The 12,929-nt window shown below is 38.1% G+C and overlaps 1 protein-coding gene across 1 annotated transcript; it reads left to right on the top strand.

The window, feature by feature from the left end:
* Positions 1–7,489: 7,489 nt before the first annotated feature.
* LOC103732105 (olfactory receptor 51B4) lies at positions 7,490–8,425 on the top strand. Its single transcript, XM_008830620.1, has one exon. It carries the CDS (start codon positions 7,490–7,492, stop codon positions 8,423–8,425), a length of 936 nt encoding a protein of 311 aa, XP_008828842.1.
* The last annotated feature ends 4,504 nt before the right edge of the window (positions 8,426–12,929 follow it).

Below are 12,929 nucleotides of genomic sequence, written 5' to 3'. Positions count from 1 at the left end.
ACTGCATGTGGGTAAGTGCACCCATGTCGTGCAATGCCTGTGGAGGTCAGAAGAGGCTGTCGGATCCCCTGGAACTGGAGTTATAGACAGTTGTTAGCTGCCATGTGGGTGCTGGGATTTGAACCCGGGTCTTCTGCAAGAACAGTCTGTTCTTATCTGTTGAGCCATCTCTCTAGCCCCCAGAACTCAGTATTTTTAAACATCTCCTTAATCTACCTTCCTCACCAGACCCCGGTAGCTTCTAATATGCTTTTGGTCTTTAACGTTTTTCATATAAGTGCATTCGCACATTTGCCCTTTGTATGTGAGTTACCTTGGGATAGTCTTAAATGCTCATTTATGTTGTAGCACATCTCAAATATCAATTCTTTTGATGACTGAACAATATTCAATCATTAAAATAAATGTACATGGACCAGCAAGATGGCTCATTGTGTAAAGATGCTTGCTGTCAAACCAGACAACCTGAGTTCAATTCCTAGGACATACATATTGGATGTAAAGAAACAACTTCTGGGAGTTGTCCCCTGACTTCCATGTTTACACCTACACAAATACATAAATAAATATAATGTAATAAAATATATGTAAATACATGTGTGTATGTGTGAATGGCATTTCTGGTCATTTGGCAATTTTATGTTTATCTTTTTGAGAAACCTCCATAGTGTTTTCGCTAACTGATGTACCACTTTACAATGGAAAGTAGGCGTTCTGATCAAATGACGTTTTCACCAACACTTGTTTTCTGTTATGATTACAGTCAGCTTAGGAGACATGACATGGTATCTCACTGTGGCTTGAACTCATTTTTCTCCAGTGAGTGATGATACTGGACATCTTTTCATAAGCTTATTGGTTGTTTGTATGTTTTCTTTGGATAAATGTTCACTGAATAGTTTTAAAACTAATCTCTGCAGACCTTGTTTAGAACACCCCTCTGGTCTGAGTCTGGTAGCTCCTTCTGTTCCTAATTTACATTATATATACTCTCTTCTAATAAAGGCTTAACTCTCTGAGAGGAATTTTTAAAAAATATTTGTTAACTGGTTGCAGCCTTTTACCTCTATGCTTGGTTGCTACTTAAATAGACCTCTCTCATTACCCGTATTGTGGGTTATCTAATCTGCTTCCCAAGATGGCCCTTTGAAGGAAGGGAATGTTCAATCATGTTATTTGAATGCATTTTTAATTCATTAAAAATTCCGTGACAAGGCAACAAAAGGAGAAAAGATACAATCTTTTCAGAACTAAAAAAGTAAGGCTCTTATATAGATATGTCTGCAGGGTGAAAAAACTTGAACTGGTAATCTCTAATGACAAATATTTGTGGTAGCCTTTTGTATACAAACATATATATTAAGAAGATAGACCAATAAGGAGAGGAATAGAGTCTAATCTATGCATAAGCTAAAATATGGATTTGGGGGTAAGCTTTCTGTATGATCATTTGCTAAAACTTTCAGATTTAATTATCTAATTGAATGAGCTCTCCATCAGTTTCATAAAGAAACAGTGTTTAAGTTGTTGATGCTCAGTATGTACCAAGTTCTAAACTGGTTGTCCTCTAAAGGCAGTGTCTGCTTCCCATAAACTTCTCAGAAGGTCGATAACATTTGTTATATGAATTACTAGAAAATTCCATTCCAAATCATTTATACCTTGGTCTGCTGACCTTGGCGCAGCGGTTTATGGCGGGGGACATTCTGGTGTTTCAGGATGCATTTGCAGAACAACATAGGAATGCGTGGTTCCTATTGAAATCACGGTACATTTTGATAGTATATACCATCATATTTATTGGTAATACTGTTAATAGTCTAAGATTTGGTCACTTGATTAAACAGTCTAAAACGTGCTTTCTTTTCTATATTTATTATTTCTATATTTATTATTTCTATAACTTCAATGTTCACCTAAGTACAAAGAAATACATAACATGAAAAGGTCAAGAAGAGAAAGTTTCGTTAATGTGTCTTTTTCATTCTGAGTGTTGATAATTTTAAGGTGAGAGTTGTCAGTAACCTACTACAGAAATCGTATTCTCAGTTCTGACAGAAAGGCTGCTTAGAAAATGTGTGTGTTCTTGGGTATAGGATTATACCATGTTTTTGTAAGCTAGCAAAAATAAGTCACTTACACACACACACACACACACACACACACACACACACACCTTTGATCTACAAAGAATGCTAACTACCTGAACTAACACTCATAAACTTCATTTCAACTGTGGATGCTACCCAGCTGATACCATAGCAAAAGTCTGAATTTTATTACTTATAAAATACATAGAAGACAACAATACATGACTTCAGTCATTGATTAGAGTCTCACCACAGATCAATCACTAATTTAATGATTCAACGATCATCATTTACTATGCTGACATTTATTTAGCACCAACCATGCATCAAGTAATGTGCTAAGTACTGAAAACCTTTAAGAAGTTCTGTGGGTGGTCAGAGCAATGTGAATTAACTTTATAACAATGCTATTTAAAAAGTTAAAACTTCAAACTCTAATGGTGAAGCAAAGATTCTTCATTATCAATTGTATTTACTACTTATATGATCTAAAATAACATTATGGCAAAAATCTACGTTTAACTGGTGACAGTCTCCTGGGTGATACGTTGTGGTGTATAAGATTTCCTCTCTCTCTCTCTCTCTCTCTCTCTCTCTCTCTCTCTCTCTCAGTTAACTAACAACTATTTAAGTTAACTATTGCTTAACTATTTACGTTAACTAAGTATATGATCCAATGAGGACATTTTCATGATGGGACAGATATGACAATACCTGAATGGATGCATTCGACCAGGAAAAGCACTGTAGGCAATACATAAGGGTTTAGAATCCATATGATAGCGAGCTAAAAGACTAAGAAATGCTTATCTATAAACAAAGAAATCAACAGTGTTTATGCAGTGTTTTCATATAGGTGGAGAGAATGTACAAACGTACATTGGCTCTGGAGATCAGGTCTAGAAATAAAGTGTAGACTGGATATTTCAGGAAAGCAGATCTATCTTTCTGAACGTATTTGTAAATGAAAATGGATGGATGGATGTATTATGCACAGGGTAGTCAGGGCTTTTCAGTGAATGAAAAGCACAGAGAGGTATCTGGTGAACAATCATGAACCAGCAGTGGGAAGCCATGTCCGAGGGACAGAGTCTGAAACCTCATCTTCTAAGTAATTGTGGTATTGACTACAGTGTTTGTTAAAGAGTCGTACTTGATGGGGTCTTCAGGTTGTTATTACTCACAATATTATGGTATTTGTAGAGACTCAGGTCTGCTGGTGGAAGAATGAGTGAAGATAAAGGACTCCATCCTCTGATGGAGGAGAAGAGTGAGTTTAGTTCTTTAGCAGTACTTTTATATACTCAAAACTACAGTTACAAGCTTGGTGCTTGTGCCAGAATACATGAAAGAAAGCTTCACAAAGAACAAAACACATTCTACAGGTCTACATTTAAAGTTAATCAGTAGGCTACAAAGAATATATTAGAGTCCTATGCTATCTACAGATTTTAACAATTTCCAGGAAGGCTAATCAGCCGGTGATTATGTTCACTATTTAAACATCCTGCGTTTTGCAGTACCATGACTTAGCCTTATGATGGTTTTCTCTGATCTAGGACTAAGGCGGTGTTCTGCTGAGCCCAACATTCTTGTTTGCAAGAAATGTCTGGACATCATCCCTGACCTCTTCCTTGCTGTTGTCCTTCAGGTTTCAGAATTTAATGCATGAACATTTTGAAAATTGTAGAATAGGGTATTCTTCCCCCAAAGCCAGCATTTAGGGAGAAGTGGTCCATGTTTCCAACATCGTGATCTGTATAGGACAGTGAGGGCCACTCGGGTAATGCTTTACCTGATGCTAGAGGTGTAATTTGTCCTAAATGTTCTCCATCCAGAACGAGAATGAGTATCAGGGCACTAACCTCAGTGACCCAGATATTTCCCAGTTGGGGGGAGAAAAGAGAATTGTTTGGCATTGTCAAATGGTCTCTGAAGAACGAACTAGGAGGGCACTTTGGGAGTTGAATCTTTAATAAATAAGCCTGCATGAGGACTCTGAATATTCACCGAGGACATGACACCAAACGGCTACTCAGATAATATTCAGAAATCACAAAGAGAAAACTATCTCAGGTAAGGAAGTCAAGGGATTCAAGTACAGTGAATAAAATCAAGTCACCTACTCTTGCACAATCTCTTGAGTAAAAATTGAAAATTTAAAAATATCTTTTAGTTAAATGAGAACTTCAAGAAATAACATGTTATTTTCAAAGCTAAATATGGACAGTATAGTAACAGTGTTAGTTGAGAACAAAAGCTTAATATTTCAGTCAGAGAACCTAAGTTTGAATTTCTCTGTACCACATAGTATTCAACCTTAGGCAAATGGCAAGCCTCATCTAAAGGTTAATTTCCTTTCCTAGAGAATGCAAGTACTGTATTGTCTTTGCCTTCTTGTTTCCATTCACTTTTTACCTCACAATGTATACTATTAATATTGTCAAGTTCACCAAAGACATACCTGTCAAAAACAATGCACACTTTAAATTCTACCGTATTTGAAAATCCTGGTATTTTTTCACAGTGAGCCATGGTGCCATTTACTGCTATGAACTTTCTTTTCTGCTTAAAAAAACAAATGTGGATGACCTATGCTCTCTTACCACTTATTTCTTTGCAATTTTTCAGAATAATCCTTTTTTTCATCATAAAGTGAAATGTTTTCCAATGTTCCCAGTTTTTCTTTCCAGATTTCTCTCCTATCTTAATTAGCACGTGGAATAAGATTTAAGCTACTGCTTAAAAGCTGAGGTTTCAGATTGCTGTCCCTAGCCCATGGTTTCCCATTGCTAGTGGAGGTATGCACACTCACACATCTCCTCCAAATGAGCAGTTTCTTGGGGAATTGGCTGATGTTAAAGGAATCAGAAGTTACCGACCCCACAAAATGTCCACAGATTCTTTGGAACTAGACAGAAGGTTTTCCCCTTTCCTTAATGTAACTCGAGTGTGCTTTTAGTCATCTATTTTTAATTTTCTTCAACTTTGCTTCTTCTAATTATGTGGTTATTAAATAAATAATTAAATTTTTTTTACGTATTTTGTACATTTCATACAACAGTTCTCATTCAAATTTAGACCCCCCTCTGTCCATGCCTCCCCCCACCACTGGACCTCATGTATTCTGCCATACATGCTAAGTCCTATCCAGTCAAGCATTTGTATACACCCAGATGTCCTTCAGTTCTTTTTTTGTGCTGGTTTCTGGAGCAGTTCCACAGATTTGAGTAAGCACAAGTTTAAAAAACTCCGAATGATAGATTTGTGTTACTCTGAAAATCTGTTGACTTAGGGCTTACTGATTTCTTAGAATCAGGCCAAAGACAGCCTCCAGAAAGGGGTGAGGGGAGAGTTAGTGCCAACCTTCCCTCCATTCCTGAGGAGACTTGTTATGACATTATCATGAAATTCACCTACAGGTACAAATCAACTGAAAACTCTCTAAGCTGCTTCTTGCCACTTATTCTGACACTGTCAGATATGCCACAATTAAATTTTAGTGTAGTCCTAGTAAGGATCAATTATATTGAATAGACTATTCTTCTACTGAAGTCAATATAATATGTATTAATAAATTAAAATTATTCCAAAAGGAGTTACCATTTAGTTTTAATACTGAAATCCTCATTAGTACAAAGTAAAAAAATTCATAGAGTTGGCTTTGAAAGTGACATTATAATTTGAGCACGTTGGATCTTGTATCTCTGGTCTACTTTGAGGATTGCAGGCAGTCCAGATGAGTGGTTTACCTGTATGCTGTACAACAGACTGTGGCGTCTGTGCCTTCTCTGTCTCTCTTCTCTACTTGCTTTATTATATGGTAATGTGGGAGGTGAAGGGTTGGGATGTCAAGGGTTTTGGTTTGTGATGATACACATATCACTTGTGGACTATAGTAGATGTGCTGCCAAGTCAAATCCCAAACAGGACAGTCCCTGTCCAGTGGACCATGTCACTGCACACCTTTCAGTACCCACATCAAAAGAGTAGCTACTAATCCAGTTTCCAGACTGCCCATTTATTCATAGCCAGTGTCCTCTGGAAGTGCTGCTTCCAGAACTCCTTTACCTTTCTTGTGTCCATTTTGTCACTCATGGGTCATTTTTGGAGAGAGTACAATGTATCAAAGCCCTCAAGCATACATTTATTATTTGATTTTATAGAAAAGCTATAAAGATGGCTGCCACTCTAATCTTCCAGGGTTTTTCTTCAAAGTACTGTGAATACTATGTTAAAAGATTCTAGAGATGCACACACACACACACATACACAATTGAATTGAATTTCCAAGGAACACACTTCCCTAGTCATTGTTTGTAATTACTACGATAAATCTGGTTAAAAATTTATTGGTATCATGCAAACAAAAGTGACATTGATTTAATAAGTATGAGTTACAAATAAGTCATAATTGAGATCCTTATGAAATCCATTCTTCATTTTTAATGGAGAATTTGTATAGAATTTTAATGATTGTGGCATTTATGATTATCCCCTATAGCAATATAGTCACCATTTCTCTTTGTAGACCTTAACTTTTCCACCCATCTCTTGCTGTATGAAGTTTGTGCAGTCAGTTGTTGATTTATGACCATTACTATTTCCCTTCACATAAATATTTCTGAAAAATAAATTGATAACTGTCTATAAGTCTTATTGGATGACTCCACCTTTCCTGATTTTTTCCTCCACAAGTTCTCAATGTACATCTCTTTTTCCATTTTAAACTTTGTCTCCAGTGATGGAGGCCTCAGCTTTTTTGCAGGAATGAAAATTTGCTGAGCCCTAAATTCGTGAAATAATCCCAGGCTTCTGAAGTCTGTTCTCTGACTCCATCTACTTTCTCAGTTTTCTCTAAAGACTCAGGGTTTCTCTTCTTATCCATAGAACACTTGTTGTGGCAACATTGGAGCAATAACTCAACCATTTCACGTGCTGGACTTATTTATGTTGATTAAGTATTTTGTGGGTAGTTTTTGAGATATTTATTGGTTTCAAGAAAAAAACAGAAACTGAACTGGGTAGAAATACAGTAAAATGATACATGAGAAATAATTTGAGGAGTGATAAAATAGCGGGATTGAGAAATGGACCCAAAGGGGCACAGTTGATAATGCATCAAGCTTAGAACTATGTCATGATATGCAGGAATGAAAATTAAATGGTACTTAGTAAGCTATGTTCTCTACTGATTGCTATTGTTATTGCTACTGAAGGTCAAGGCCTGATGAAAAAAAAGGCTTGTAACTGAGTAAGTCTGACACAGCACATGAAACTTTGGCAGTCTGGAGATGAATGTACTACTGATGATGCGCTACAAGGAGGTGGTGGTAAGGAGAATAATACTTAAGTGGTCTTAGACGCTCAAACGCTCTTCTTCCGCTGCAAACCCCACGATGTGGTCCAACAACAGTGCTGCTCCTTTCTTGCTGACTGGCTTCCTGGGCTCAGAGGCAATTCACCACTGGATCTCCATCCCTTTTGTTGTCATTTACTTCTCCATCCTTTTAGGGAATGGCACACTTCTCTTCCTCATTTGGAATGACCACAGCCTTCACGAGCCCATGTATTACTTCCTGGCTGTGCTAGCAGGTACGGACCTTGGGATGACGCTAACCACCATGCCGACAGTGCTGAGTGTCCTGGTGCTGGACCACAGGGAGATTGCACATGGTGCCTGTTTCACTCAGTCCTACTTCATCCACTCACTGGCCATCGTAGAATCAGGAGTCTTGCTTGCCATGGCCTATGACCGTTTCATTGCCATCCGCACCCCTTTGAGGTATAACTCCATTCTTACTAATTCTAGAGTGATGAAGGTAGCGCTGGGCGTAGTGATGAGGGGCTTTGTGTCCATTGTGCCCCCGATCCTGCCTCTCTTTTGGTTCCCATATTGCCGTTCCCATGTTCTTTCCCACGCCTTCTGCCTCCATCAAGACGTCATGAAACTTGCCTGTGCTGACATCACCTTCAACCGCCTGTACCCAGTTGTTCTGGTTGCCTTAACTTTCTTCCTAGATGCTCTGATCATTGTCTTCTCCTATGTCCTCATTCTGAAGACAGTTACGGGCATCGCCTCTGGAGAGGAGCGAGCTAAGGCCCTCAACACGTGTGTCTCCCACATTAGTTGTGTCCTGGTGTTCTACATCACTGTGATCGGTCTGACCTTCATCCACAGGTTTGGGAAACACGCTCCACATGTGGTGCATATCACCATGAGCTACATCTACTTTCTCTTTCCTCCATTCATGAACCCCATCATTTATAGCATCAAGACCAAGCAGATTCAGAGAAGCATTGTTCGCCTATTGTCTGTGCACAGCAGGGCTTGAATCATAAACTTTTGAATTTATCATAATTTGGGGGTCTTCATTAGAAACAAATATTATTTCAAATAATGATTTAATGATTTCTTTAGAATGAGGCCAAATTTCCATTATTGCATACAGGAGCTGAATTGAGCAGGGGAATCTCTCTCTCTCTCTCTCTCTCTCTGAAACAAATCCAGGAAGTAATGAGCAGATGCATTCTTTTTCCTGCATTCAAAAGAAGAATGATCAATTTTTTTCAGAAATGCCAAGTGGATAGACATAGTCTTGTGAAAGTACAGTTCATTTACATAAAGATGTGCAGTTAGAGAGCTATTTTATTTCTTATAAAAATACATTAGAATAACATATCATCTTTCTATCTATGCATTTTAAGCCTAAGTGTATTGGTTATGATATTTGTCTACCACTAGGAGAGGATTTTGAATGAATTTAACATAAAAATGATAAAAGTTTTTAAAAAGCTTAATACAGAGTAAGTATAGACTTCTAAGAATCTTTCTCCCGAAGTTTCAATTTCCTTTCCAGGTTAGTGTATTTCATGACTAAAAGGAAAATGACACAAGTATCATCTCAACAGCAGTCAATAAATTTCCCACTGGTACTGGAAATCAGAATCAGGAAACATCCACCCTCCTCCTGCTGCTGCTGAGCAACGCTTTGCAGTTTATTCTTTATAGTTTCTGCTTTACCTCTTGATATTTGTCTTCTGAAAAGGCTGAGTACTAATTGTTTCCTTTTTCTCATACTTGTTTCTCACACACTAGAATTCAGAACTGTATTTCATGAAAATCTGCAGAAAATCTGGCAAAAATTAATGTCCTTTCTTAGGCAGTTTTCACTTCTTTGAAGTGTTTGTATTGTGAACCCTAGTTTTCTACCTACCCTTAATGTTAAGGGCAAAGGCAGCTTTATGACAGAAGTTGGAGACAGTCTCCTTAGAAGAGGAACTCTGAGCTGTGCTCGGTGTTCTTGGAGGACTGCTGTTTCTACCTCAGGGCTTCTAGTTAGACTTCCTTCTAATGTCTTGTCTTCTGACTGAACGCTTACACACAAAACTGAAAAAAGAATCACTCCATTCTAGGTTTTCTTTGACTTACTAAAAATATTTCAATACTGTTCTATCTAGGTAAATGAGAACTATAAAATTTTCAGTGATTTAATAAAAAAACACTTGTCTAAAACTAAAAACTAAATATGAGGATCTTCTCTAAATTAGGTATGCTATGTAAATGCAGGGCAACTCAAAACTAATAAATGCCTACGGAAGTATTCAGTCATGGTGAGTGTTCTTTGAGAGTTTAAAAAAATATTTCATTTATTATTTTTATTTCATCTGTATGAGTGTATTGCCTGCATCTATGCAAGTGCATCCGTGTTATGCAATGCCTGTGGCGGTCAGAAGAGGGCGTCAGGTCCACTGGAACTGGAGTTAGGATGATTGTTAGCCATCATGTGGGTTGTTCCACTTTGTTCCTTGAGACTTGGGTATATAGGCTCCATTGTAAATGTGTCACTTAGTGTTTGACCAGTTGTGGAGCTCTGTAATAGTCTCCGTCTATTGCAAAAGAAGCTTCTTTGATGAGTAGTGACTGGCATTCTTGTCTGTAAATATAAAGAGCCATATTTAGCACATAATAAGAAATTACACTTGTCTAGGGATGTGACAACCTTAGGGATTTCTCTAAGATCTATGACCTCTCCAGATATGTGTATTTGGCTATGTTTCTACTACCACATTAAGAGACCATCCCATTGAGTAGGCTTTAAGTCCAATTAGGTAGCTATTGATTGCCCTCAAGATAAAAGTAGTACTATTTCCCCCAATGTAGTTTGCTGTGTCAGTTATGGTTATTAGGCCTTAAAGCTGGAGATGGACCACTGATGGTCTCCCTCAGCAGCTTGCATGATGTCCTCCTAAACTATGAGAGCTAACCTTCAGGGAGGTGATTTCCAGGTCAGTTCCAGCTCCATTGCTCCAAGTCCTATGTCTGAAGTATGTCTTCGGCAACAGGGTTTTACTTTCAAGTTCTTGGAGGCAATCAAGGACTGTGGCAATAGCCTGTGTGATTTTGGGAATCTCTTGGACTAGACTGGCCAACAACTCAAAGGGACGTTTCTTCTGCCTGGCACTCTTTCTTCTTATAGAGCCTTCAGCTACACTTATGGACTCATGCAAAGATATTGTATGTGTAATTTTTCAGTAGGCTTTTGAACTGATACATTTCTTTCTGGTTTTTCACACTAGCTAAACATTATTTATCCTTTTTAATATTGTTGATAGTAGCACACACACAATGCTAAGGCCTGCAACAGATTCCACTATTTTCTGCCACTGTAAGTCCTTATCTTTTAAAGAATGCAATAAACCACAAAAATTATACTATATATATATACATATATATATAAACTTTGAGATTCTCTTAGCATAGTACTTTTAGGATTTATCATATTAGCTAAGTTTACTAATTGCTTATTTTTGCTTAATTAACCAGTAATTCATACATGAATGTAACTCCTTTTCTGTCATTTCCTAATTGTTTCCCTGAGACCTTTCTCTTGCCCAGAGCTGCTCCATATGCACATTTTTAATGCAAGATCTTTCTTTCTGGCTTTCTTACTCATGTACTTTATAGAAACCACTCAGGTCTTGGCAGACTTATGTCATCTTTATCATTCTTCATTCTTTAGTCTCTGTGTCATGAATATAGTCTTCTGACACCGCCCCTCTACCCAAAGTGCTCCTTTTATTGGCCTTCTGAAAGAGATTCTTGCATTTACTGGTCTTTGCTCCTTTAATAGTCCACCTTGGTTTCTCTGCATCAGCATCAAATGTTATCTTTGCTAAACAGCTGGATCCAAACGCACTGTTGAAACAGGAACAGGAAATGACACTTGAAAAATGAATTGGAGTTGGGCTTAGCATGGGCACTAACATGCTGTATTTAACATTCAGCTCTACAGAGAGAGGAGATATACACAGATGTTTTAAAGGTAAAACCAAATGTAGATTATATCCTCATGAATTCAGGACATAATAAAAGAGAAAGTTATTTTCAGGCATTATTGTTGCCAATTATTATTCTATCAGCTTATCAAGTTTATATTATCACAAGAATGCTCCAGGCTTCTTTTCATTATTATTAAAAGATTGACATGTATGTGGGTTACTTAACTAGTTTCAGTATTTGACCCCCTCCCAGAAAAAAATCATACAGTGCGAAACCTAAGTAGAATTATCCATATGATATGAAGCAAGCTTCTTTTTTTCTTGAGGTAGGTGGGTTGAAATTGATAGAATCTTTGGTCTATGCCTTGCACTTTAAATGGGTCTTTATATATTTTCTTGGCTCTACAATAAAATAGAGGGCTGCTAGAGTGCTGGTGTACACTAGAGCTGCTGGGAGCGGCTGAAGGAATGAGAGGGTTTTTTTAAAAAAAAAACCTTTTTATTTATTATTTTTATTTTATGCATATGAGTGAATTGCTTGCACAGAGGTAGGTGCACCCATATCATGCAATGCCCTTGGAGGTCAGAAGAGGGCATTGGATCCCCTGGAACTGGTTTTGCCGATGGTTGTTAGCTACCATGTGGGTGCTGGGAATTGAACCCAGGTCTTCTGCAAGATCAGCCAGTGCTCTTAACTGTGAGCCATCTCTCCAGCCCCGGGATTGAGAGATTTGGCCTGATCTAGGCTACATAGTGAGCTTGGAGCCAGCATGGGCTACATAGAGAGTCCTTATCTCAAAACGAAAATGAAACATAGATTTTTCCAGGCATTAAAATCCAAGAGCATATGAGGGTAGATGGCCCTTACAGAAAAGAGAAAATGTGGGCAAGGCTATTTTTTTCTCCTATTGTATATTTTTATTGAATTTTTTGTGGATTTCACATTATACATCTTAATCATATTTAGATACCCTTCCCTGTCCACACCCCCGTATAGTCCTCCCACAGGATTTCATGCATTCTGTTATATATGTTAAGGTCAAGCTTGTGTGCCCAAATGTTCCTCAGTGTGAGTTCATTCACTAGAGCCTGTTCACCCCTTAAGATCAACTCTCCCTCATTCAGAAGTGATCAGCTGCCAATAGTTCCTCAGCTAAGGTTGTGGCCTTCTGCTTATTCCTCCAGTTCTATGCTGGTTTTTGGGTGATTGAGGTTGTATGGGTCTTGTGCATGCTGTCACCACTGCTTGAGTAGCATGAGCAAGTTCCCAGAATCCTGGAAGACTCTGTTTCCTTATGAGCATGCACCACCCCATAGGATCTGGTTTTTGATGCCTGTCTAGCCTATTGGTTTAACATGCATGTAAAGGAGAAATATTTGCTTCACATCCACCCCTGAGTCAGCAAACATAGCTTCCCATGCTCCGATTTGCCTTGGGTCTTCTGCTTGGTACTGCTTGGTATTCCTTGGATATCACAGGTATTTTCTCTTCAAATGCCATTTGTGTCCTGATATTTTCCAGAGGAAACTAGCTTTTTCTTACCTTTTCAGATAGTC

Source organism: Nannospalax galili, unplaced genomic scaffold (genome assembly GCF_000622305.1).
Source record: "Nannospalax galili isolate Female #2095 unplaced genomic scaffold, S.galili_v1.0 scaffold635, whole genome shotgun sequence".
Classification (NCBI taxonomy): Eukaryota; Metazoa; Chordata; class Mammalia; order Rodentia; family Spalacidae; genus Nannospalax; species Nannospalax galili.
Note: the sequence above shows the minus strand (reverse complement) of the source record. Positions and strands in the feature narration are given on the sequence as shown.